General features: G+C 54.4%; 1 protein-coding gene across 5 annotated transcripts in view; it reads right to left on the bottom strand.

The window, feature by feature from the left end:
* Positions 1–27,672, bottom strand: part of KAZN (kazrin, periplakin interacting protein) — a 366,657-nt gene that overhangs the window by 14,594 nt on the left and 324,391 nt on the right. For all 5 annotated transcript variants that reach the window (XM_069479370.1, XM_069479374.1, XM_069479373.1 and 2 more), the window contains exon 3: positions 1,392–1,528. In XM_069479370.1, coding sequence (XP_069335471.1) covers positions 1,392–1,528 — 137 coding nt within the window. The remainder of the gene's footprint in view (positions 1–1,391; positions 1,529–27,672) is intronic.

Genomic DNA, 27,672 nt, shown 5'->3' with positions numbered 1-27,672 from the left:
AGAGGCGCATAGCGCAGGGCATACGGGACCCAGGCCCTGTAAACCCCGCCCTGCTGGCCGGCTGCATGACCGTGGATGAGTGATCTCACCTGTGTCTGTCGGCTCATCTGTGAAATGGGGGATAACTGTATCGGTATCAACGAATAAACACACACGAGGCTCTGAGAACTCTGCCTGTAAGCACTTAAAAGTACACACTACAACTACGACAGAGCATGCCCGTGAGCACACATGTTCACACCCGAGTGTACACGCAGGTGTGCACCCGCGTCATCAGACGCGGAGGAGAGCAGGGTCCCTGTGCCTCCCTCTCCATGGGGGTGGCTCCCCGAGCTCCTGTTCTAGTCACAGAGAGGCAGTGATGTGCACGCCCAGAAGTGACAAGCCTCACTGGTGAAGACCAGAGTGGCATGAGGGACAAGCACCTAGAGTCAAGTTCAGTCTCTGACACCCTGGCCTCTCAACTTTGGCTCAGAGGCAACAGCTCTGAGTGGACTCATCCCACCGGCCCACGGCCACCGACCGTTCAAAGAACCGCTCAAACCCTCCATCACCAGAGAAGCTTCGAGCTGAACGAACCTCCCGACTCTGTTTCTGCTCTGTGTACACGGCTTGGTCATAGCCCTTGTCACATGGTGTCATGGACTCGGACAGTGGTTTTCAACCATCTTTCTGCCCTGCATACCTGAAGGTGATAATTCTCCCTGTAGAGGAAGCAGCTCACCAAGGCCTGCTCGGCAGGGAAGCTGACTTTCTTCAAGTTTCGGTCTCCTCTTGGCATGTCTACACCACACATACCAGACAGATACGTGCTGAACCAAATTCCTCAGTCATCTGACCCATAAAGTCCTACCCATCCCACAAAGCCCAACACAGGTCACTTACTCCGTGAAGCTTTCCAAGACTCCCTCCCACAGGCAGAATTTCCTGCGTCTCACTCGTGCTTCCCAGCTCCCTCTTCACTTTTATTACGGTGTTAGTGGGCGTCAGCTGTGCACTGCACTAATGCGTGCTCGTTACGTGCCAGGCTCCAGGCCAGGTGCTCGGCATTCGTCATCTCATAGAATCCTCGGGGCGACCTTGCAAGGTCTTTACAATCAGCATTTTGCAGAGGAGGAAACTCAGGCTCTGCAGGTTAAGTGAGATGGCCAAGGGCGCACACGTGGGGAGCCGGGATCTGAACCAGCTGGACTCCTGAGCCTACACTGTCCCGGCCATGCTGTCCTGTCCAGACCTGTATGCCCAGGACACACGGAGGCCTCCCCACCTGTGTTTCGGGATTCGAGAGGCAGACCCCGTGCTGGGCCCGGAAGGTGGCCGGCAAGCAGGGGAGATGAGGGAGCTGGCGGGTCTGCAGAGGGGAGGGCGGGGGAGGGCAGGCAGCTGCTGACCTTGCGGTGCTGCTCGTAGTTGCGGATGAAGTCTCGGAGCTGCTCCTCGCGGCTCTCCAGCGTGGCGTACAGCTGCTGCATCTGGCTCACCAGGTCCGTCTTCTCGCCCTTTAAGCGCTTCCGGTCGGCTTTCATGGCTGGGGGCAGAAGAGTGAGTTAGCGCCTGAGACCCTCGCTGTTTCCTCCAGGTGCCTGAATGCCGAAAGGGGCATTACCACTGTCAACCTCTTTAACAGATGGGAAAACAGGGCTCAGAAGGATGAAGCGTCCCTCCCCAGCTCCCACGTCACTCTGTGGCTTTTCCTGGATTCAAACCCAGGCCCACCTGTGTCTACAGTCCCTAGCCTCACCTCTCAGATTTCTCAGATTAATTGATTCAACCAGGGGAGCAAGTCCTTGTTTTTTTGAGCCAGAGTCTCGCTCTGTTGCCTGGGCTAGAGTGCCGTGGCGTCAGCCTAGCTCACAGCAACCTCAAACTCCTGGACTCAAGGGATCCTCCTGCCTCAACCTCCCTAGTAGCTGGGACTACAGGCATGCACCACCATGCCCGGCTAATTTTTCTATATATATTTTTAGCTGTCCATATAATTTCTTTCTATTTTTAGTAGAGACGGGGTCTTGCTCTTGCTCAGGCTGGTCTCGAACTCCTGAGCTCAAACAATCTGCCCGCCTCGGCCTCCCAGAGTGCTAGGATTACAGGCGTGAGCCACCGTGCCTGGCCGCGAGTCCTTGTTTAAGTGTCCTTTCCAGCCAGCTCAGGGAAGAGCTGAGGCCTGGTGAGCTCCTGATACCCACGGCCCAGGAAGCTGGAGGGCCCCAATTCCTGGCCGAAATGAACCCCGAGGGCCATGCTGAGCCTGTCGGAACCACTCAGCCCAGCCTGACAGTCCCTTATCTGAGAAGTGTTAGATTAAAAATATGCACCAAGATATGACACCAAAAGTATGAGCGATAAAAGGAAAAACAGATAAATTGGATTTCATCAACATTAAAAACTTTTGTGCATCAAAGGATATCACTGAGAAATTAGGGAGAAAATATCTGCAAATCCTGTATCTGACAAGGAAAGGACTTAATCTACAATGTACAAATAACTCTTACAGCTCAATAACAAGAAGAACTCATTTAAAAAATGGGCAACCACAATGAGATATCACTTATCCCCAGTGAGAATGGCCTTTATCAAAAAGTCCCACAACAATAGATGTTGGTGTGGATATGGAGAGACAGGAACACTCATACACTGCTGGTGGGACTGCAAACTAGTGCAACCGCTGTGGAAAGCATTATGGAGATACCTCAAAGAGCTACAAGGAGAACTACCATTTGATCCAGCAATCCCATTACTGGGCATCTACCCAAAAGAACAAAAGACATTCTATAAAAAAAGACATCTGCACTAGAATGTTTATAGCAGCACAATTCACAATTGCAAAGATGTGGAAACAACCCCAGTGCCCATCAATACATGAGTGGATTAATAAAATGTGGTATATGTATACCATGGAGTACTACTCAGCCACAAAAAACAATGGTGATCTAGCACCTCTTGTATTATCCTGGATAGAGCTGGAATCCATTCTACTAAGTGAAGTATCACAAGAATGGAAAGAGAAGCACCACATGTACTCACCATCAAATCAGTATTAACTGATCAACACTTAACTGCACATACAGTAGTAACATTCACCGGGTGTCGGGCAGATGGGGGGAGGAGGGATGGGTATATACACACCTAATGAGTGCGGTGCGCACTGTCTGGGGGATGGACACACTTGAAGCTCTGACTCGGGTGGAGCAAGGGCAATACACATAACCTAAACATTTGTAACCCCATAATATGGTGACATAAAAAAAAAAAGAAAAAGAAAAAAGAAAAAAAAAGAACAGAGCCAGACTGTGTCATGCTCCATAAAGGCAGAATTAGGGTTCAAAATAGAAACTGAGTTCAGTTGTAGGAAAATAAGTTATATTTTTTGCTCATGCAAATTGTGAGCTGAAACTCATAATCACTGAGTTATTATTATTCACTAAGTAGCTTTTATAGCAGGCCATTTTCACTCATAACTAGTAACGGGCATATATAATAATAATTTTCAGTAATGTATTCTTTTTGGATGCTTTACCTCAATATGTATCAACCAAGTGTCTTAGTGAATACATTTTTTAAATGCTAAAAAAAAAACGGGCAACGGACGTGACTAGATATTTCTCCAAGAAATGGCAGTAAGCATGTGAAAAGGTGCTCAACACCCTCCACCATCAGGGAAACACAAATCAAAGCCACAGTGAGATATCACTTCGCACTCGCGAGAGTGGCTAAAATAAAAAAGATAACGACAAGTGTTGGTGAGGATGCAGAGGAATCGGACCCTCAGGCACGGCTGGTGGGAGCATAAAATGGTGTAGCTGCTTTGGAAAACAGTCTGGCAGTTTCTCGAAAGATTAAACAGAGTTACCACCTGACCCAGCAGTTCTCCTCCCAGGCGTACATCCAAGAGAAATGAAAACATCTGTCTACACAAAGACTTGATACAAATGCACTATTTATGATAGCCAGAAAGGCAGAAACCGCCCAAAAGTCCATCAATGGATGAATGAATAAACAAAATGAGACACAGCCACACAATGGAATATTAGTTAACAATAAAAACAAGCATGTTGTCCCTCAGTGTCTATGGGGGATCGGTTCCAGGATGCCCCGTGGACACCAAAATCCCCAGACGCTCAAGTCCTTTATAGAAATGGTGTCGTATTTGCACGTCACCTGCGCACACCTTCCTGCACACTTCAAATCATCTCTAGATTACTCCTCATACCGGACACGACGCAAACGCTACGTAAACCATTATTACACTGTATTGCTGGGGGATACACGATGAGGAGGAAGACCAAGGGAAAGTCAGTCTGTGTTCAGTGCAGACGCAACCACCCATTTCCCCCCCAAGTATTTCTGAGCCACAGTTGGTTGGATCCACAGACGTGAAACCCACAGGTACGGAGGCTCAGCTGTGCTGGTGGCCGCAGCGACGTGGAGGGACCTTGGAAACATGCTGGGTGAAAGAAGCCAGTGACGAAGGCCCCCGCATGGTAGATTCCACTCATGTGAAATGTCCACATGGGCAAATCTATTTTCTTATTGTGGACAGAGAGGAGATAACGGGCCACCTAGAGCTAGGGCTTGGGGTGGGGGGGCTGGGCTGGAGGGGTGGGGGTTGCTGAAGGGCATGGAGGTTCTTTTCGAGATGATGAATATGTTCTATCATTGGTTGTTGTGATGAGTGATGTGGATATACTCTGTGAATATAGTAAAAACCGCTGAATTGTATGCTTTAAATTGTATGCATTGTATGGTATGTGAATTGTATCTCAATGAAGTTGTTAAAAAAACAACAAAACACATAGTGTCACACACTCTGAGTGGCCTCCTGCAAGGCAGTGTGACTTCTCCCCCCAGCCCTGTCTTTGGTGAGAGGTGCAGGCTCAGGGCATGCTCCGACTGCAGGGGGGGCTCCACACCTTTTCCCAAAGGCCCCCAGAACCCCATCCCCTTCCTGGAGAGAATGTTGAGGAGGGGTTTCTAACCCCTCCCTGAGGGCTCCTTGTGCCTGGAATTGTGGAGGTGGTGGGGGGTGGGGGGAGTAATCTTGGGCAACCTTGGGTCTAGAAGCTTCTAGTCTGAGAAGACCCAGAGTGGTTCAGTCATTTGCTTAAAGTCACACAGCCATGTCTGACCCCAAAGCCTACACACTTGACTCCACGTTACGCAGTGAAGCCCCCACACCGGGAGACCCCGGCCCCCTGGCTAACTGGGGGCAGAAATGTGGGCAGGCAATGGCTGTCTTGTCCTGGATGTTCAACCCTGCAAACTCAGCCTGTGCCTACGAAAGAGCTGGGGACACCAGCCACCGTGTGAGGACGCCGAGCTTCTGGCCTGGTGCCCAACATAAGCTGACGTCCTTCGGGCCCTGGGGGCCCCCTTTCATCCTCCTGTCCTTTGCCCCCTCCCCCGGGTAGACCAGGGTGGGGGGCAGGTCAGCCGGGGCCATGCCATCATGTGCGCAGAGCCAGGGGGAGGAGACCCATGCAGTGGGACCCCAGGTCTCGGGTGGCCCTTTAAATTCCAGCTTTGAGCTTCCTGGCTCCCACAGCTGGGTCCGTCCCCTTCCTGGTCAGCTTGGCAGAGCAGCGGCTCAGGTCACCAGGGCTGGAATTCCAGGCCTGCTGGGCCGGAACCTTAAAGGGGAGTGACAGCAGAGTCCATGGAGGGGGGACTCTTCCGCTTCCTTCCTGCCAGGCAGGGGGAACGCACCGCGGGCCTGGGGACTGAGTGCAGGCGGGGCACACGGCTGGGCTAGTTTTGTGCCCTGACCTCCAGCACAGTGTGGCCACATTACTGGTGAACCTCACTTTAAGAAAATCCCGCATCTAAAGATGTAACGCGGTCAGAAGGGACCTTACCGAAGAGCATGGCCCAGTGGTCACGGATGAATTGGGAACTTCCATCTGCTCACCCTCGCGGGACTCTGGCTGCACTTCCGGGAAAAGTGGGTGGGTGTGGGGGTATTTCTATCATCCCACCTTACAGGGGAGGACGCTGAGGCCACACAGCCTGTCGGTGGCAGGGCCGGGGTTGAGCGGTGCCTGCCTCGGTCTCAGGCTGGTTTGAGAACAGCACAGGGGGCTGCTGAGCTCGGGGAGTTGCTTTGTTGGGGTGTGGGTGCTGCCCCAAGCAATGTCACCACAGTGGCTTCCCCGGAGCCTCTGATGGCCCTCCTGCCCCAGTGGGGAGAAGCTGCTGCCAAGCAGGTCGCACGGCTCCGGTGGCACGGCTCCGGGGGGGGGGGGGGGCTCACACCTCTGCCCTCTCCTTGGCAGCAAGGTCACGTCTCTGCCCTCTGGTTGGAAATTAACCCCCCAGGCTCTGACTTGCCGCCTTCATTAACCCCATCTTGATGAAAACCAAACTCCAGACTCTGCTCCTGGCGACTGGAGACTGAGGGATCTTCAGCCAGCCCAAGACACCGTCTCACTCCACGCACAGTCAGGTTTCCCGTGAGTCTGAGCTCAGAAGCCTGTGGGCCCCGTCCTGGATGTTCCAAGGCCGGGAGTCCTTGTAAGAATTTCCAGTCTGGGGAGACCCCTGACCAATGTGAGCTCAGAGGTGGGGAGGGAGGTCGCAGGTGGTCAAGCGGAACCAGCGCACACATGGCAATCTCAGCCGCGGCCACCAGAGGGCCGCCTTTCTTTCCCACGTCTCTTCACTGCCAAGGCTCGGCTACCCACGCAAAGCGACTGCCCAGCGGTCAGCGCTGTCTCAGAGAGGACTGGGCAGCACCGAGAAGGAACCGGCACCCGTCGGGGGGAGTCTGAGCAAGACCCCTCCATGGAAGCTGTCAGGAGCCTGGGCAGGGGGAGGCGGGAGGGAGGGGCTGTGAGGTCTCGCCTGGCCACCTGGAGAGACCCTGCCACAGGCCTGGATGCCCGGGGCCAGGGCTCCCACTGGGGAAGCTGGAAAGGGCTGGGCCAGGATCCGGAGGGGACGAGAAGCTACAGACAGAGTGACAGGAAGGGCTGCAGGGCGCGGGGCCTACTGTGCGTGGGGCACACTGCCCAGAAACCTCAGAGCTCACCTGGATGCCAGCAGGGTGGGGGGCGGGGGGCCCAGGCCAGGCTTCCTACTCCTCCCCCGGGGAGCAGGGGGGTGGCTCAACCCGCACGAGGGAAATGGGAGGGGCCAGGCGGGGAGGGGCCGGTGGTTGTTTTCCAGCCTCTGAAGGGGAGTCCGGGAAAAGTCCTCCTTCCTCCTAATCACCACTAAAAATAGCGGCAGGGAATGGGCCGGAACACCGACATGCCCTAGGTGGAGGGGGGAGGGGCAGCATCAGCCACAGGCCCCACACAAGGAGGACGGTTTGTTAAAGTCTGTGTTGGTGTGTGAGATCCTTTCTCAGGCAAGATGATGGCTCCTGTCCATCCCAAGAGATGAGGAGGAGGCGGCGGAGGGGGGGGAGGGGGAGAAGGGAGGGGAGGGGGAGGGGAGGGGGCGGGGGCAGTGGCTGTGGCAGGCAATGGCTGGTGGCCGGGCAGGCAGGACTCCAAGGAGCCAACTAACATGTGCCCTTGGGAATTCACGCACCTCCTCTGGGCTTTGCTGTCCTACTCAAGACTGTCCCGCAGAAAGGTGCCCTGGGCACCCCATGATTTGGGGACGATCTTACCCCCCCAGGCACCCCTCAACCACAGAGACTCCACAGGGCTGTTTAAGGTCAGACGCAGGCGCCAGCCTGGTAGCAACAGGTCAGTCTCTCCCCGGGCACGCTGAGAAGACAGGAGAGAGGCCGTGCAGGGCAGAGGTCCAGAGCGAGAGCAAATCCACTCTGCCACTCGCCAGATGTGGGACCTGAGCAAGTCACGTCATGCCGGTCTCTGGACCACCTGTGAAAGAGGGATAACAAGAGTTCCTACCTGGGCACGCGTCCGACGAGCACGTACCCGGAGTGTTCTCCTGCACTAAAAAGTTCACCGCGGCACCATCTGTAAAAGCTCCAAACTGGAAACTCCACACACACTTCTCCTTCGCCAGGAGAACGGCTGCACCCGTTGTGGTCCCTTCGCACGGCCCAGTGAGAACGAGCAAGTTACAGCCACACAGGACACAGACAGAATGTCGCGCTAGTGGAGACAGACACGGCCAAGTGCGTGCAGTGATACAAAGACAGCATGCGAAACAGGCATTGACCTCCGGGGCTAGAGATCACGAGGGGGAGAGTGGCAGGAAGGGGGCCCAGGGCTTCTGGGACACTAATGATGTCCCAGTGCTTGATCTGGGTGCTGGTCACACAGGGGTGTTCAGTTTGGGAAAATTCACCAAGATGTAAACCAGGTTCGCACTTTTCTGTATTACGTGATACTTTAATAAAAAGCTTTACAAATGGCACCCCTGTCACGGGATGTGCGTGCATATCGCATATTGTACGTGCGATGACCCTTAGCAGTGCCAGCGTGTGCGGGGAGTGCAGTAGCTCCCAGCTCGTGTCCTCTGGGTGGCTGCTGGCTCCGTGACATCAGGGGACACTCCCATGAGGTGGCAGTGAGGTGGGACAGCTCCAAGCGGGGCCAGGTGAGTGGCTGTCCTCGCCACGAACCTGGGGCTGGGGAAGGAATATGAGCTCTGGGCTTGGTCCTGGGTTCAAGTCCTGCCTGGGCTATGACAACATCCGTGTGTGACCGTGGTTAGGGTTAAGGGACAGAACTTCCTTAGGTGCCAGGCAGTGCTCGGCACAAGGAAGGTCAGTGGCTTCCCCAGCACCAATAGCGATGAGGACGATGACTATCATTATCAGTAACAGTCGCGGCTGGATTTATGGAGAGTTTTCTATGGTGAGGGTTGTTCTAAGCCTTGTACGTTTTCACAAAATGTTTCCTCGCAGCAATCCCGTAAGGTAGTTACGGTCCTTGCCTCCAATTTACCAATGAGGAAACTGAGGCAAAGGCAGGTTAGGCTGACCCGGCTGGTATGAGGCAGAGGCAGGATTCAGGCCAAGTGGGTTGGGCTCAGAACCGTGCTCTTAACCTTATCTGGGTGGGCAGTGCCTGGTGCCACATGGCTGAGGTGGACACTGGCCTTGGGCAGGGAATGCCTGGTGGCAGGCCCCAGGCCCCAGCTCTCCCTGGAAGTGGGGGTGAGGTGGACTGCTGGGTCCCCCCATGACCTAGGATGGCTGCTGGGATAACATGAGTCCCAGTCCAGGTGCACCTTGCAGCAGGACATTAAGGATTCGGGTCCTGTTCAGCCCACCGTTGGCCATCTGGCCTTCGGGAAGCCCAGCCACCTCTTAGACAGAGCCTCAGTGTTCAAATCTGTGAAATGGTTATAATAAAACCCTGCAATCTTATAGGCTGAAATGACGTCTAAAGACGAGCTTTCTAACCCATAGAGACTTCGAAAGTGTGAAGACAGCTGTGACTATGGGTGGGGGGCCACGCCCAGGGGGCTGCTGCCGCCCACCCCTCGCCAGAGCCAGCCCAGGCAGATAGGTCTGTCTACTTCTGGCATTAAGTGTCAACAGGATCCAAGCCACCAAATTTCCTGTCACAGTCACAAAAATCATATGCTGATCTTGATCCGTCTGACTTCTGTGAGATTCTCACAACTGCTTCCTAATTCGGTAGAGGAAGAAAGGAGTGTTTTTTTTTTTTTTTATCAACTCTCTAAATCCTCAGCAATAATTATTATTTTTAATTTTTGTGATCCTGTCTGATTTCCTCCTCTTCCAGGGGACCCTGTGACTGTGGCCAACAGAGGTGTGGCAGTGAGAAGTCACAGACAACAATTTTCTCATCTTCTCCAACTGACAGTTGCAGCCGGAAACGGGGGACCTTGGCCGCTGCCAATCCCTGGCTGGGGCCCGGGAGCTGCCCGACACCATCCCCTAATTGGAGGGGTGCAAGAGTTTTCTAGCAAGACTGGAAGTCTATTGTAATTAAGACCTCTATAAAATATTTAGACCGACATGCCAAGATACATTAATGATTATACATTTAAATGTTAATGAGTATAATTAGATGAGAGATTAGCCAAGCCTGTCACTAAATATATATTCAGGACTGATAAACTATCGCACCGTAAAATTATATATGTGAGCAGATGCACATACTTAGACTCCTCAGATGGACTTTAGCTAGTCTTATTTTAAAAAAAAACAAAAACAAAAAATGCTCAAAGAATGGTCCAGGAGAGGGAGGGGGCAGCAGAGAGTTGCAGGCTGGGGGCAGGCAGGAGATCAGAGGGGAGGACCCTGAAGACCCCACAGGGTCCTTGGAAATTGCAAAGACCAAGTAAGTTAGTGTATGTGAAAACTTGTATACCTCTGTGGAGGGAGAACTCACTACTCCTAAGAATAGTTGGTTTCAGCTGTAATGATCACATCCTAGAGGCAGGCTACGCAAATGGTCTATAGGGGTGACATGGGGGTGTCCCCCAGAACTCTTAAGGCTTTAAATCCAATCATACACAACTAGTGAGACCACAGTATCTGCAGAAGTTGCTTTAAAACAACAAATCATGTCCTAGGTCAAGAACAAGATGAGCAGGACTCAGCACTCGGCCCTGGCCTTATTAACACAAAGGCTAATATTTATTAATTCAGTAGGAACTTGCTGTGGGCGTCTCTGTGCCGAGCCCTGAGTGGGCTGGGGAGAGCGGGGAAACAGCACAGACACGGTCTTTATTCTGGTGGAGATGACGCTGGAGCAAGGCAGACAGACAAACACATGACACATTTTTAATTATTATTTAAATGCAGTTATTTAAACACATGGTAAGGTCAGTGCTGTGAAGTAAATAAACAGGGAATCCCAAGCAGCGGGTGGCACGGTCTGGGAAGGATGGGGACGGAGCCAGACAGGCGAAGAGAGGAGGGACTGTTCCAGCAGGAGGAACAGCACATGCAAAGGCCCTGAGGCAGCAAAGAGCTCAGTATTTTCTAGGAGTGAAGGCCAGCGTGGCCAGAGGGCCACGAGATGAAGTCTGGGAGGGGCCTGTGCGGAGGAGTCGGGTTTTCTCCGCAGGGAAGAGGCGAGCACTTGTGCTCATCTCCTGTGGCTGCAGCAGCACGTGGCCACAGTCTGGGTGGCTTAGCGCAAATCCGCTCTCTCGCAGCGCTGGAGGCCCAGAGCATGAAATCGAGCCATGGCAGGGCCGTGTTCCCTGCAATGTCTCTGCCAGCTTCTGGTGTCGCCGGCAATCCCTGGCGAGCCTTGGCTTATGGTGCCACTCCAACCTCAGCCTCTGTCTTCTCATCACCTTCCTCACTGTGTCCTTCCCCTCTCCTCTCTTCCAAGGACACTTGTCCAGGATGATCTCACCTCAAGAGCCTCACCTTAACTACATCCGCCAAGACCCTTTTTCTAAATGAGGTCACTGACACAGGTTCTAGGTGGACGTTATCTGTCGAGGGGCCACCATTCAACCCGCTCCAGCAGGGAAGGGGTTAAGTGAGGGCGACCTGCCTTCTGATCGCTCTGGCTGCCTCGGGGAGACCGGGCTGGGCACAAGTGGAAGGGAGGCCGGTCAGGGCTTTGCCACCACCCAGGAGGCAGGACAGTGATCAGAGCAGGGCAGCCGCAGCAGCCGGGATGGAGCAGATGCAGCTGAAACACACTGGAGAGGGGACTGTGCCCACCAGAAGGGAGGTGGTCACCAGGAAACCCCTAAAATATGGGGGGGGGGGAGTCAGTGAGGCAAACCAAGCAAAGGCCCAGACCTGCCCACAGTGACAGTTTGTCTTTAGTTGGTACCACCCTGGACGACAGACGGAAGCCCCAAATCCTCGCAGCTCAGGCATGCCAGCAGCCACAGAGGCCACTTCAGGCCCTGTACTCCACGCCAGAGAGAGCTCTAGACACACAGAACATCAGGCAGCTACATTTCTCCCTGAGAAGTGATTAACTGGCACTGTGGGTTAGGCATCAGGCTCTTGTGAGTTTCACTGACGTGAGTCTGTCATAAGAAGTCTGACTTTTTGGAGCTGGAGAGTAGAATGTGGAATTGTAGCAAGAAAATGCCACCCCCTCCCCAGCTATCACAGCCCATCCAGTTCACATAAACTTTTTAGAAAAGTAGTCTTTATTTAGTGCTCACTGTGTGTCAGAAGTGTTCTAAGACTTTATATATATTATTAATTCTTATAACCCTATGAAGAAGGTGCTATTATTAATTATTCTTACTCCCATTTTACAGATGAGAAAATTGAGGCACAAAGAGGTTAGATCATGTAGCCAAGGTGCTACCTTAGAAAAGCACCAGCCTTCAGAGGCTTATTTCTCATGAGCCAACAAAACAATTTAGCCAGAGCCAGGCAGGGCGAGGGCAGGAATCTGGCAGAGGAACTGGCCTCAGCCCCACAGACTGACCGCTGACCATCCCTTCAGAATTGCTGGCAGCTCTCAGACAAATGCCCTCCCTTCCCCCCAAGCAAGAGACATGTGCCAAGATGTTTCTCAGGAGGGCGGCTTTCTGGATAGTGACAAATGTCAGACTTCTAGGGGGGCCGACAAATGCCCTCCTACACAAGAAGCACAGCGCTGAATTCTGGGGCTCTCCCCCAGCGTGCTGGAAATGCCATGCCATGAAAAGTTTATCCAGCAGAGCTCGACTGGTTAATCTGGGGACTTGGCCTAGAGAGGGTTTGACATTGAAGAAAGTGACAGAATTATACAAAAAACAACAGCAGCAGCAATAATAACCATACCCAACCTCTGCCATGGAGCACTGGGTTTTCCTAAGCATTTCCCAAGCTTTCCTAGAAGCACCCTTCGAGGTTGGCAAGATGGGAATCTACAGTCGCACTTTACACAGTGGAATCTGAGGCTCAAAAGGTCAAAGTCAAGCTTGGCTTGGTGGCTCACGCCTGAAATCCCAGCACTTTGGGAGGCCCAAAGTGGGAGGATAGCTTGAGGCCAGGATTTCGAGACCAGCCTGGGCAACGTAGTGAGACCTCCATCTCTTAAAAAAAAAATAGCCAGGCATGGTGGTGCCTGCCTGTAGTCCGAGGTACTCAGGAGGCTGAGGCAGGAAGATCAAGGCTGCAGTGAACTATGACTGGGCAACTGCACTCCAGCCAGGGCAACAGAGTGAGACCCCATCTCTCTAAAAAAAAAAAAAAAAGAGCAAAGAAAGTCAAAGTCACTTGCTCACAAATGAATCAGAGACAGACAGGACTTGGGGTTCAAATTGCAGGTTTCTGAATCTTTAGACAAACTCGCCCACTCCCTGAATCCCGCTGGTGTGGACGGCTCTGGGCAGAGGGAGCCTGAAGGATTCAGGACTCATCCAGAAGGACCAAAAGCAGAATTTCATCCCTCTCCCCAGACCAGAGAGCAAATCAGTTCTCAGTTCTTGCTCAGCCTAGGAGTCTGGGTCACTGGTTTCTCCCAGACAAAACCATCCCGTGGAACGAGCGCCAGTCTCCTAAGGCTCTCAGCAATTGGCTCACTGGAGCATCCTTCCTGTGTAAATGCAGAGACAGGCAAGCAAAGAATTTCTGAGCTGAAGAGTAATTATTTCTCTAATGTGCCCCAGGGCCTTTGCACTTACCATTCACGCGGCCTGAAATGACTCCTCCCACCCCCAATCCCAAGCACAGGGCTCACTCTCCTGCCTCCTTCAGGTCTTGACCCACGGTTGGTTTCCTGGAGAGGACCTTACTGTTCTCCCCATCTCTAAAACTGCAATGCTGCCAGAGGCCCCAGCACCGACCATTTTCCTTCCACACCTACTTTTTTCTTACAGCTCTTTTCCTATCTGGCGTCCCCTAGGTTTTGCATTTACTTGTTTATTGTCTGGCTCCCTCGGCCTCCACTAGCACGTAAGTGACACAAAAGTGGGGATTCTGCCTATTTTGTGTCCTGCTTTCCCCACAGCACTGAGACGAGGCACACAGAAGGCACTCGATATTTGCGGGAGCACCGCACAGTGGGCGCAGCAGAGGTGTGCGCAGGGTGCGGGAGGGACAGAAGGCACGAGAGGCTGCCAGGAAGGAGGCCCTGAGCTGCCAGGCCTGGCGAGTGGAGGCCGGGGTCATCCCAGGAGAGGGGACGGTGCCTGCAGAAACGTGGTGTGTCCAGGGAGCCACGCTCAGCCCAGGGGAGAGGTGGGAAGAGCTGCCCCAGCAGGGAGGCCGGCGGCGAGCTCTGGGCACCGCATGCTGGGACCTCGCCTGGTGCTTTGGGCTGGGGTGAAGCAAACCTGCCTATTCCCTGGGATTGTGGGCAGAGTTTTCAAGGGCGACTACATTCTGTGTGTTTCCCCTCCTAGCTTCCCACGCTGTGCCCTGCGTTGGGGGCCTGGAAGGATCTGTGGCTGCTTAGCCATAAGGCAAAAGCCCAAGAGGAGACAACTTCTGTCTCCAAGCGCGAGCGAGCGTCCCACCAACCCAGGGGCGAGGCACCAACCGTGCTGCACCCCCATCCCTGCTTGCGATGGGCGATTTGGGCTTGACTGGGTCTATTTAGGACTTTTCTAACGCTGAGGGCTGGAGTGTGCGTGTCCATCCCACAGATCCCACGGGAGGCCGCAGGAGTCCTTTGTGGGAGGCTCCTTTCTCCACCAGCAGGTGGCCGGAGCGGTTGGTAAGAGCAGGTGTCTGGACTTGACGGCCCAGCTCCTCTGTTTACTAGCTGGGTGACTTTGGGAGAGTTTCTTCATTTCTTTGTGTCCCTGTTTCAGCATGTGTAAAAGGGGGATGGTATCGGCACCCGCCTCACAGGCTACTCCAGAGAGTCGAATGCGGTAACACACGCAAGTACCCCCAGTGCTCGCGCTAGCCACCGTGACCGCCAGCCGTGCCGAGAACAGACGCAGCCCGAGGCTGGGAGGTGGACGGAAAGGCTCTGCCAAGTTCCGGCAGCCCTGGGGTGCCCGGAGCAGCAAACTCGATCACACAGAGGAGGGGCTGCAGGGTCCGGACTGGCTGTGTCCACCACCCGCCTCTCTCCTCCTGGACCTAAAGACGCTAGGTGGTGCCTGCCCCAACCCCGTGTGCCCAGTGTTGGTCACACAGAGGACGGCAGAATCCTGGCTCTTGAGGGATTTACGGCCAGGCCAGAAAGACCAGGTCAGAAAGACCTCATACAAATGGATGAGTCACATCTATTGTTTTTTGCTCATTCATTCATTCAGGCAAACTTTACTACCTACTTTAACCCAGAGACTCGACACCATGTTGACACAGAAACGAGGCTACCTAAGGTCTTTACCAATAACCCAAAGCAGTGCGTGGATAACAAAGGCTACGAGAATGTGAGTATTCGGGGTGGGAGGGTGGGAGTCAGAGATGAGCTCGTCGGATCTCTGGGAAGACCTCTGGAAAGAGGGCCTCTGCCAAATTTCAGACGATTGGGCAAAGGTGTAACCAACCACAGCCTGAGTCTGCATGTTCTGGTGGCTGGCACCCCGCGCCCTCCGAGCTGGGCTCCTGCCAGACCCTTGGGCATTTCATAAGCCAAAGAGCGGGGAGCCTACGCAACCCCCAGCCCGGAGCCCTGGATTCCAGAGATAACATGAGCACACGACCACGCTACCCCTGGGCTTTTGGGCCCAGCACCTGGGCTCTGACACCAACTGGCTACATAAACAGGGCAGGCCCCAATCTTGGGGGCTCAGTCTTCTCATCAGCAACATGGGAATCTACTTCCTATCTATGTCCAAAGACCAAGCCAGCGGGTGCACTCTGTTTGTTAGCATGTTAATATCTATGTTAGCTTCATACCCTTGGCTATCTTGGTGAACACATCATTTTGGTTATCTGAGTCTTCTAAAAAGTTGCGCCCTCTAAGCATCAAACTCTTAGCAAATGTATTGCTTGACCCATTTCCTGACGATGGAAGCTTTTAAAACACCGTGGGGAAAGTGGAGGAGACAACCTGTTATCCTCACTGATAAATAACGGGGAAAACGTGACGCCTTTATCCAGCTTTCTCATAGGGACTGTGGCAGTGCGCAACCCAACAGAAGGCGGCGGGAAGTCTCTCTGGGAAGCAGGGTCCCAGCTCCTGCGAGAGAGGAGAGGACACGGCCATCCTGTTGCTCCAGCTCCTGCTGGACGTCTGCATTCAGGCATCACACATCCGGGCCGCCAACATCACAAAAGCAAGAGGACCAGGCAGTACGTGCCTCCTGAGGGGAGGAACTGACATCTCCTTTGAACGACTCTCGCAAAACATTAGTAAACAAATGAGTCTGAATCTGATCAAGCCTCTAGACAAACCATCAATTTACAGGAAATTCAAAGGACTGAGGAACCCGTGAAAAGACACCACAGGGATGCAATTAGCAAACTCCAGACCCAGGGAAACCTACCAGACAAACGCCACGGTTCCTTCAGCAAGTAATTAGCAAGAATAATAAAAAAGAAACGAAGAAGAGCTTCTAGATGAAAAAAGTCTTAAAAAGGCATTTCAACTCATCACACCGTATGGATATCTGGATCCTGATTCCAACAAAGTACAAAATATAGAAAATTTGAATAATAACAGAATATCTGATCATTTTTTCAAGTGGGATAATAGTTTGGAGGTTATGTTTCCTAAAGAGTCCTTATCTTGTGTAGGTGTACACAGCAATATTTATAGATGACACAATGCATGTGGGATTTGCTTTAAAATAACAGGAGGAGGAGGGAGGGGCAAAATCGGTCACTGGTGCCAGGTGACGGGTACCCGAGATTCATTATATTATTCTATTGACTTCCGTATATGACAGAAATTTTCCATAATTAAAGGAAATGCCACCAAGGCTAGCAGAGGACAGTTTATGCCTCTGTCCCATAGTCCAGATTTCAGAGCTTTAAAGTTGGCTGGTCTGTAGGCTTTTCTTTTTTTTTTCAAGTGCCACCTGATGGGTACTCACGGGAGCCCCTCCCAACACGTCTCCTCTGAGCTGCTGTGGGCTTAGCAGGAGGACTCCGCCCACTGCAGGTGTGTGCAAAGCACCAGTCGTCCCGGCCGAGCAAGGGGTGCCTCGTGTGCAAAGGCGCTTGGTGCTACGACTCCAGTCCTGCCTGGGCCCAGGCTTCCTGCCCTTCCTGGTGCTCAGTGTGTGTGGGAGCCGAGATGCCTCGCGCCCGAGTTCCGGACAAGCGCTATGTCACAGCCACCCTCCCTCACTGCCAGCAGGATTCTGGGTGCGGGAGGGAGAAGCAACTGGTGCTGATGGGAACCGGCACAGTCTCTTAGCACATCCCCCTGGGCTCTGGCCCTGGGTCTGGGTCTGGTTTAAAGATCTTCCTGCCTTTGCAGACCATGCCCAGGATGTCACCTGGGTAGTCCGCGCACGGGCAGGAGGCTGACCGGTTTCCCGGCTGGAGGGAAGGGGGCCGCGGGCTTACCCCAGGGGGCCTGCAGGCGCACGTGAAAAACTGCCGACTCAGCGTGCAGGATTTATTTACTTCTGCTACGGAGAAAAGCATTTGACCTCTTAAGGAAACAAAGTGAAGAATTTCCTGCCCGATTGTCCAGGGGGGAATAACAGGAACTGAGCTAGTTACAGCCCAAACAAACAGCACTAAGTGATGAGGACGAAGGAGCAGCCTTGGGGACTGTGGCTGGGGGTGGGTGGGACCTCAGCCTTGCCCCTCACGTTCCCAACCACCACCACTGTGACTCAGGGCCCCTGGGCTGACTCTAAGGATAACAGCAGCACCTCACACAGACCTTGAACTTGGAAGGCAGATGGGGTAAGCCGGAAAGAGCCTTAGATTTTGAGCCAGATCCCAGGGCCAGAAGCCCTGTGGTACCCTGTGCAGGTCACATAATCTATGATCTTTGATCCTGCCCGTTCCACACGGTGTTTTAAAGGCTCACATGAAGGGCTCTGTGAAGTGCTCTGCAAACAGTGAAGTGTTCTGCAAACACGGTGGGGCATTATCACTCCTTGGCATAGACAGATCGCTCATGCTCACCCAACCTAGTGAGTACCAGTGTTCCCATTTCATGAACGGAACCCCTTCGCCCCTCTGAGCAACGTAAGGCCCAGAGAGGTTAAAGGACTTGCCTTTGGTCACACGGCTAGTGACAGCCAAGGTCTCCTGCTCTCAGGCTTGTGTGAGGCCTGCATATTCCAGCAGGACCTGTCGTAACCCCTGCAACCCCAGCCTACGCATCAACCTGGGAAAAGCCCCTTCCCCCCGAACTTTGACAGCCCATCGGGGAGCTGGGATCCTGGCACCCGGACTCCAAAATGGTGCAGTCCGCACGGGTGAGGTTTGGCCGACGTGCTGGGCTCACAGCAACGAGTTTAGCACTGAGCTTCCAGGGAGAGAAACTACCTGCTTCCACAGGCCACAAGCTTACGGCAAACAAAGCTTCCAGGAGCCTCAGTAAGCCCCACGGGGTTACTAGTTATTTTATTAAAAAGGGAAAGAGGAAGGAGGTGACTTCTCTGCCCCAGAACCCGGCAGGAGAGACTCCTCAGCGACCAGTCCCGCTCACAAGGCCAGCCCTGTGCCGAGCCTGGGCGGCAGGGCGGCCCCCTTCTCATGCTGCTAAGGGGGAACTCCAGCCTTCTGCACGGGGAGATGCTACAAACCGATAAATCTATCAGGGAAAAAGCCTCTTATGCAAATCAAAGCCGAGAAGTTAAATGGGTGGCAGCAATCAGATGTGTTAGCAAGCAGCCGTATGCGGGAAATGAGGAGTGTGCTCTGTTCCCAAACGATTTCCTGCGCTTTGGAATTATCCACTTTGCAGGGCCTGTGAAACATCTGCTGTGAAGGCAGCGGGTGATCTACCTGCCCGTCAGAGTGGAGACTGGGAAGGGAGGCCTCCTGCTACCCAGTGGGCCAGACAAGCCCACCCTGTGTCCCACCAGAGCCCCCCCTCCTGGGACCTCCCTCCTTCTCTGAGTCTAGACGTGGATGGCCTGGGCAGCAGCAAGGCCTGTGAGGGCCCCGGGCTCAAAGTGCACCTTCTCCACCTCCCGCTGAGCGCTTTGGGCCTTGAATTTCTTATCTGTAAAGTAGGGAACTCAATGTCTGCACCTCACAGGGTTGCTGGAAGATTAAATTCCTAGCTCAGAAAAGAAACCCCACTGCATTTGGAATGTCAGGTCTGGGTTCAAATCCTGCCTCTGCAGCTCACTGGAGACAGTTTCCTCAACAGCAAATGGGGATAATTATGCCAATAATACTCCATCCATCCCGACACCCTGGTGGTCTGGCTCTGGAGGCTGGCTCAGCCCCCAGCCTGCTAACTCAGGACTGTTACCAAAGGCTACATGAGTGCCTGGTGAGCTCCTAGCAAGGGCTTGGCCCCTAAAAGGGACTGAGTAAATACAGCTATTACTGTTATTAGTGCCATCATGCCTTCCCTGGAAGTTTCTAGAACTGCAACCCCTGGTGCATCCTATCCTTCTTTCCTGATTTATTTTCCTCCTTAGCACTTAGCACCAACCACCAGCTCACATATTTTACTTATTTCTCTTGTCTCTTGTCTGTTTTGTCAACTGCTATATCCCCAGTACCTAAAACAGCACTAGAACGTAGTAGGTGCTCAGTAAATACCTGTGGAATGAATGAGTGATTGGCCATCACTGCCCAGCCCACCAGCTTCTGCTCTGACACCTGGGTAGTCAGCCCTTTGCACGGGATGAAATACATCAGGGGGGAAGGTAGGAGAAAGACCCTGCCCTTCCACAAGGGGTCACACTGCACACAGCTTGGCCCACCTGTTGGGACCTGCCCGGCCGGGTCTTTCTTGTTCCCATGCAATCCAATCAAAGCTTAGCAGGCAGCTACTGCATGCAAGGTCCCTACTAAGTCACCACCAAACCCTGCAGGCGGGAGAGGGCTTCTCCCTCCCCTCAGCCCAGCAAAGACTTAGCTCAAACCTCCATGGCCAGGAAGGCCTGGGCCACCTACCTATCCTCCCACCCCAGCCACGGGGACCATCCTTGTTTAAACGAGCTATTGGATGCGGAAGTGTTTTGTAAGCTCTGAAGTGTTTGGCCTTTGGTTTTTACCCATGAAACATCATCAGTGCTCCCAGGCTGGCCAGCGAGAGGCTGGCAGGGCACCCCAGCACCCCAAGTCTCAGGCAGTGGGGCCTGTCTCTGACACGGCTCACAGTCCCAGGGCTCAGACGCCTCCTGAGTTCTGACCTTCCAGACTCCGGCCACCCCAGGAGCTGCTGGACATCTGCCTGGGGCCCAGCAGCGCAGTGCAGCACAGAGAAAATGAAACTCTAAGTGCCACCAGGGCCCGCTGAGGTGTCCGTCCCATCACAGAGGGACAAGACAGCGGGGCGTCGGTTTTCTTGTTGCCGGGGTGCCAACACCGACTCTCTTTAGGTTAAGATTTAAACTCACAAAGAAACAGGAAGGGGTGGGCCCAGCTGCGGGTAATCCAGAGCCCGGGGAAAGTGGGGTGGAGTCGCTGGGGGCAGTCTCAGGGGTGGCCCAGGGGGTGCACCCGGCACTGACAGATGGCACCTGCCCTGGACTGGGCTGCAAACACTGGCCTACAGTGAGTCAGGGTGGACTCCAAGGGGCCTGGTCCATGCCCAGCAACCTGCAAAGGCAAAATCTGTGGCACGGACTAAAAACATGTTTTTTTCTAAATAAAACCAGTGATGATGTTACGCAATCAGGGTGCACCTGTAAAATACACAGTGAGTCTCCAAGCCCGAGAACCTACGTGTTTTGCAATGAGGGTTGGTCATGGTACCCCATGTCCCCAGGCAGGGCTTGGCTTGTGGATTCTCCTCCCCACAACTTACACGAGGCTGGGCGTGACCTGGACATATTCACCCCTGTAACCCCCAGCTCAGAAGAATAATCACCATTAATAATGGCCATAATGAAAACTGGATTCCTCAGCACCTGGTTCATGCCCAGCAATGAGTGCGCTTGAGGCACTAGGGCTCTGCCTTGTTTCAGTTGATCCTCACAACCACCAGGTGGCAGGTACCATTACTACGTCCATTTTACAGATGAGGAAACTGAGGCATGAGATCTAAGTGACTTGCTAAAGGTCACAAGGCCAATGAGCGTTGGAGGTAGGATTTGAACCCCCAAAGTCTAATGTCAGGGATGGAGCAAGGTTCACGAAGGGACCTTTGACCCCAGACTTAGTTTCCCCAGAGACTAACTTCGAAGAGACACCACCTCATCTCCTTGAAGTCGGCAAACACAATTAACAAACCCCTGCCACAGGTCTGGCTCTGTGCCGGGGATTCACACACATCACCTTATTTGATTCTCAGAACACCCTGAAGTAAACTTTACTGTCCCCACGTCACAGGTGAGGCACCTCAAGTTCTGAGAGGTAAGGCCACTTGCCCAATATCCTAACAGCTAGAAGGTGGCAGAGCTGAGATGAGAATCATGTCTGCAGATTCTAGAGTATTCTTTCCACTACACGTTGATTTCTGCACAATGCCCAGGCCCCCCTACACAGCGTATGTCCTCGGATCCAGGAAGCTGGCCGGTATAAGAACAATATTTTAGGGCCACCAAGGAAGGAACTGTCCATTAATTCTGGTGCATCACTCAGGGGAACGTGGCTAAAACGTAAAAAGTGTGCGTTTGGAACTGATGAAATACCCAATGTTCTCAGCCTTGTGAGGTCTGATACCATCATCCTCACCCCGATGGAGCAGATAAGGAAACCGAGGCTTAGCCAGGCTGAGGGATCAGCTCAGGATGGCGCAGCTCATAAGAGGTGCAGTCCGACCCAAGCCAGGGATTGGGACACTCGGTCCCAGGTCCGTCCACCCTGCTGCGCCTTTGACCTAGGTGCGCCCACACCTTCCACAGTGCGGAGAACACAGGAGACTCAGAGAGAATGTCCTTTAGAGGAGGGAGAAGGAAGAACAGGAGGAGGACTGGCGCTGTGCTCCCCCAGCAGGGCCAGGACCTATGTCTGCCACCTGCAGTCGGTGCACACAGAGGCAGCTGCGGGAACAGACCGGCTGCACACGCGTGTGCGGGAGGGGAGCGCCGTGAGGGCCGCCTGGGGGCAGACGGTGAACACAGCTCCTACCTGAGGGAACAGTGCAGCAGGCAGGGGCACTTTACAACACACCTGGGGAATGTTATCCAACTGCAGGGGGATGAGGTGGGGGTTTTGCACGATCCTGAGCTGAGTGACAGGAAAGGATGCACACCGAGGACCTGCAGACAACAACCCCCCCAAATTTCCACAGCCCCCTTTTAAGCTAGAACCTGAGTGCAGAGGACCCTGCCTAAAAGCCTGTCTTTTGGTTGCCATCCCTTGGGACGTGGCCACGCCTGGCCAAACGCATTGGGCCGAATGGATTTTTTGTTTTATTGACTCACTTCTGCTTTATTTTTTACAAACAGCTTTACCGAGGTACAAGCGACACAGAATAACCTGCATGTAATTTGAAGAGTGTAATTAGATAAGCTCTGACATACGCACAGGCCTGACACCATCACCACAATCAAGATAATGAATCTCTTCACGGCCCCTCAAAGCGGTGAATACATTTTGACCCCCACCCCGAACACCAGTTACCAGCGCCTCTGCCGAGCGGAGCGACAGAGACGAAAACAGCTAACCTCGTGCCGGCAGGACGCGGGCACCGCGCTGGCATCCTACACGCACCATCCTACCTCGGAAGCTCCGGAGGGGAGCGCCCACGTCACTCCGCGTTACCGGTGACCAGCAAGGACCACGTGAGCCGAGTCCAATCCCAGCTCTGCCCCTCCCCAGCCACGTGGCCTTGGGCATCTTCCTCCACCCCTCTGTGCCCGCGTCTCCTGAGGATAAGAGCATCCTCTTAAGGTGTGCGTGTGTTACAAGAGTTCATATCCATCTAGAGGACTAAGGACGGTGCTTGGCACGATGATGACAGTGACGATGTCACCAATTCTATGAATGGGGAAACACGTTCTGGGAAGTTAAGTGACTCACCCAAGGTCATTCAGAGAGTCACCGGCCAAGCCAGGCTTAGAACTCAGGCAGTCTGATTCCAAGCCGGCGCTGCTAACCCTGAAGCTGCCCTCCTTAGGGCAGAAAAAACTCAGAGCCCGATGGAGCTAGGTGTCCTCGCCTCTGGGACTGCAGAGCCACCGGCTCCTGGCCCGATCACCCTGTCAGTGGTGTCGGCAGGCCCGACGGAGGTAAGTGTCCTCGCCTCTGGGACCGCAGAGCCACCAGCTCCTGGCCCGATCACCCCGTCAGTGGTGTCGGCAGGCCCGACGGAGGTAGGTGTCCTCGCCTCTGGGACCGCAGAGCCACCAGCTCCTGGCCCAATCACTCCGTCAGTGGTGTCAGCAGGCCCGACGGAGGTAGGTGTCCTCGCCTCTGGGACCGCAGAGCCACCGGCTCCTGGCCCGATCACCCAGTCAGTGGTGTCAGCAGGCCCGACGGAGGTAGGTGTCCTCGCCTCTGGGACCGCAGAGCCACCGGCTCCTGGCCTGATCACCCCGTCAGTGGTGTCGGCAGGCTGTGCACACGGATTTCTCTCCGCAAACTCAACCGACTGCGGCCGTCCTGGTTCCCTTCTGACATTCTGTGTCCTCCACAAATACTGCAAGTGAATCTTGGCTGGGGCAGCCTTGGCTGGGAGACAGAACAGCCCCACGGCCGTCGATTAGGATTCTGGCTTTGCAGGACCGAGTGGGGCGCTGCCAGAAGAGTCAACTTCCCACCCTACAGGGCCCAGCTGTGGAACAGAGAGTGATGCTCACGGACCTCCTGAACGATGATTAGCATCGTGGGAAAGGCGGCCTCCGCAGAGGTCGACCCTGGAGGCTGGGAGCCCTCCGGCTGTTGGAAGAGGCACGTGTCCGAGCCGAGGGTGGAGAGAAATGGGTCCAGATGACAAAACAAGTGTGGCGGCTCCATCCACCCAGCAGGGCCGCGCGTGCCAGGCTCTGCGCTAAGTGCTCTATGTGCCTTCGCACAGAGTCCAGGGGGCAGGGACCACTGCTCTCCCCTTTTACAGATGAGGAAACTGAGGCCCAGAGGCCCTGGCAATATTGCCGAACTTTACTACAACTGCACCACCGCCGTCTCTGGGTTTGGGGAGGCTGGAATTTGAATCCAGTTTCCCACCATTGATCCACACATATGACCACGGTGCCAGGCCTTTCTAGCCTCTCTCTGTAGAGAAGCAAACAATGTACACGGCTGAATAATACTTTTGTGCTTGCTACGTGCCAGGTGCTGGGCTAGGTGCTTTACTGCCTCAAAAATTCCTCCCAGCGATTCTAGGAAGAATGAACCGCGTCTTGCAGATGGCTACTGGTGTCCCAGAGGGGCAAAGTGGCCGAGCAGGGTTTGGTCACCGGTTGGACTGGTGTCCTCACGACCCCCTTTCCCCACCGCCCCACCTTGGGGTGAGGTGCCCTGAGAGGGAGGGAGGGGGCACTGGCTTGTGCATTAGGTTCCTGTTGCTGCCGTAACAAATGACCACAAACTCTGTGGCTTAAAATGATACAAATTTATTATCTTACAGTTCTAGGGGTCAGAAGTCTGAATTAGGTTTCACCGGGCCAAAATCAGGGTGTTGGCAGTGCCACGCTCCTACTGGAGGCTCCAGGGGGACCCCGTTTTTTTTGCCTTTTCCAGCCTTTAGAGGCCGCCTGCATCCCTTGGCTTGTGGACCCTCCCTCTAGCCTCGAAGTCACGAGGACCTCCCAGACTCTGACTCTGACCTCTGCTTCCAACACCACACCTGCCTCCCTCTCTCTGACCTGCCTCCCTCCATAAGGACCCCTGTGATTACACCGGGCCCCCTGGATAACTCAGGATCATCTCAAGATGATCTCAAGACCCTTCTCAAGACCCTTCTCCCCATCTCAAGACCCATATTCACACCTGCAGAGTCCCTTCTGTCATGTGAAGTAACATATTTGTAAGGAGGTTCCAGGGATTACAATGTGGACGTCTTTGGGGGGCCATTATTCACCAGCCCCCCAGGGCCAACTGGCAGGAAGAAGTGAAGCGGGACAGGGCAGACTAATGGTGTCCCACGTCCAACAGGAGCAGGCGGTGGGGGTGGGGAGACCCAGGGCCGAGCGCCCACACGCCTCCGGTCCAGGCCTGGCTCGAGCTGGGGCTCCATGGACAGACTCGTTCCTCGAAGAGCAGAATTACTTTTAAGTTCTAAAAATACCACCCTGTTGCTAAACAAACACCGGGGCTCTTGTGAAATGAAGCAACAACATGAAAGGCCTGGCAAGGGGCACCCTGAGATTCTGATCTGCAAGCGCATTGAGGCAGCTCCCTCCGCCGCAGCAGCCAAAGCCATTTCCGAAGTCCTCGTGGAGCTCAAGGCCAAGGTCAGGCTCTGGATGCGGGCCAGAGCAGTCCAGTGCCTGGGGCCAGAGCAGTCCAGTGCCTGGGGCTGAAGGCACCGGGTAGGAGGAAACAACAGAGAAAGCCAGTAAACAAACAGCTTCGGGGGAGGCGCCTTCATGTGCTACCCCCATCTTTTCTTCCAAACAACCCTGCAAAGCAGTCACTGTGATGGCCATCGTCCCAGGTAAAACAAAGGCTCAGAGAGGTGAAGCAACTTGCCCAGAGTCACACAGCAGTAAGACCTAGAATTCTGACCAGGGCCACCTGATTCCAAGACCAGTGTCCTTTCTGCTTCACCACCTAAACTGCCGAGGTTCAACACATGAATGTGACAAAGACTTGCTGACTGTTGTTCCCAGCCAGAAGGCAAAGTGGCCGGCCCTGTATGTCCTTCAGCCCAACAGCCTGGGTCTGAATCAAGGCTCTACCAAGCTGGGGAGGCGGGGTGGGAATCTGCATATCTCTGAGCCTCAGTTTCCCCATCTAAAGTGGAGTCAGTAAAAGCACGCCCCTTGCTTGGGTGCCTGGGGTGCAGTGAGGATTTAAGGAGTGAATTTGGGTCGAGTGTCTGGGCTGGAACAGTGCCATACCCCCAAAGAGAAAACCCCCAACGTCCCCAGCCCCACTCACAGCCCCTGCCAGTCTGCTGGGTGGGCTTTCCCTGGCCGTCTCCCGAGCAGAAGTCGGCAACACCTCTACCTGCCTCGGGCTGACGCAGACAGAGCAGAGAAGGCCTAGGCCCCCAAACCGAAGATAATTCCTAAACCCACGCAGGCTAACCTTTGGAGCATCTTTCAGCCACAAAACCATGAAAACCATCAGTGAATCCATCAACTAGCAGCTGGGGGGTGCCCACCTCCCACCCTGCCTGCCCCCGCCCGGGAGCCAGCAGGACAGGATGAAGAGCCGGAGAGTGTCCCAGGCCCTCGCTCCTGGGCACCGACTCGCATTTCTACTTCCTGTCTGCCTCGTTCCAAACCGAGCAGACTTAACGCTATTGGGTGACAACTCACTGAGCGCTAAGCCTGTCCAGGTGCTACCTTCCCAGCACCTCACATGCATCATCTCATGGATAACGAAGCGGGTGGAAAGTGCCACACCGATTTTACAGACGAGGAAGCTGCAGCCGAGAGAGGTTAAGCAACTTGCCCAAAGCCACACGGCAACTCAGCAGTGGCGCTGGGATTTGATCAGGTCCCGATGCCTTTGCTCTGAGAGGCCCTGCTGGACCCGGGAGCCCATGTCCTGATCAGCCAGGAGGCTCTGGGCCCTGCATCCTCAGGGGCACAGCCTCATGGGTGGTCCATTCACCCTTCATTCTTCCAGCTTCACTGAGAAGCCACAGTGTCCTGCGTGTGTGCTGGATGCTGGGGACACGTCAGGCACAGGCTGGCTGTCCCCCAGAGCTGACAGCCAACGAGCAACTCAAATTTAGAAAGGAGAAACTGTGAGGTCATTATGGAACCGACAATAACTGGCGGGGCAGGGGACACAGGGCAGATCCCCTTGGGAAGGAACCTTCCGGAAGGACCTCTCTGAGCAGGTGACATTTAAGCTGAGGCTGTGTAGGAAGAGGAGAAGCCAGGATTTCTAGGGGGCAGGGGATGCCGGAACAGAACATTCCAGGCCCAGGGATCAGCAAAGTACAAGGCAGCGGGGAACGCATGGCCTCGGGGCGTTTGGGAAACAGAAAGGACAGTGTGGCCAAGCACCTGGGAGATGAGGTCAGACAGGGAGGGGCCCTGGGGCGCTGAGGCTTCCACAGCCAGGCTCTTTGGAAGACCAGCCCTTCCTCCCAGCGCTGGGAGAGGCTGGCCATGAGGGAAGGCTGGCCCGTGTCACGCAGAGAGGATGGAGGGCTCCCCGCAGACCCAGCCCTGGTCATGCCGGGAGGGCACAGGCTACAGAAACTCATGGCCACAGGACTTCTCCCCACGCTGAGATGGGCGAGGTCGGGGCCCTGGGCCTGTCTCCGAGCCGGGGTGGGGAGCTGCTGGCTTTCTCAGCGTGTCGCCCTGCATTCCTCGGGCACCGCGCTAGGCCCGGCCCTGTGCTGGGCCTGATGACTGATGCGGTGATGACTAAGCCACAGGAGCAAAGAGGAGGGCGTGAGCCAGGCTGGGCGGAGGGGGACGCGTGGGAATGAGGGAAAGGCCCACCCGGCGAACCCCTGCTGCAGGCGCTGGACACTGCGGGTGGGTGTGGGGGGAGGCCGAGTGGGTTCTGCTCCCAGAAAGAGCTGGAAACCGACATGCACACTCGAGCATGCCACACGGGGCATGAGGCAGGACAAACACCAGCCTCCGCAGGAGCCTGGCAGACTGAGGACGGCACCAGCTGTCTACGGGCAGCACGAGCCCGGGTGGCCGGATTGGCTCGTTTCCCAGGACAAGCTGGAAATCCACACCGTGAAAGTTTCCGACTTTTAAATAGTGGCAACAAATTCGAAAATT

Source organism: Eulemur rufifrons, chromosome 8, assembly GCF_041146395.1.
Source record: "Eulemur rufifrons isolate Redbay chromosome 8, OSU_ERuf_1, whole genome shotgun sequence".
Classification (NCBI taxonomy): domain Eukaryota; kingdom Metazoa; phylum Chordata; class Mammalia; order Primates; family Lemuridae; genus Eulemur; species Eulemur rufifrons.
This window is presented reverse-complemented; position numbering and strand designations above follow the sequence as displayed.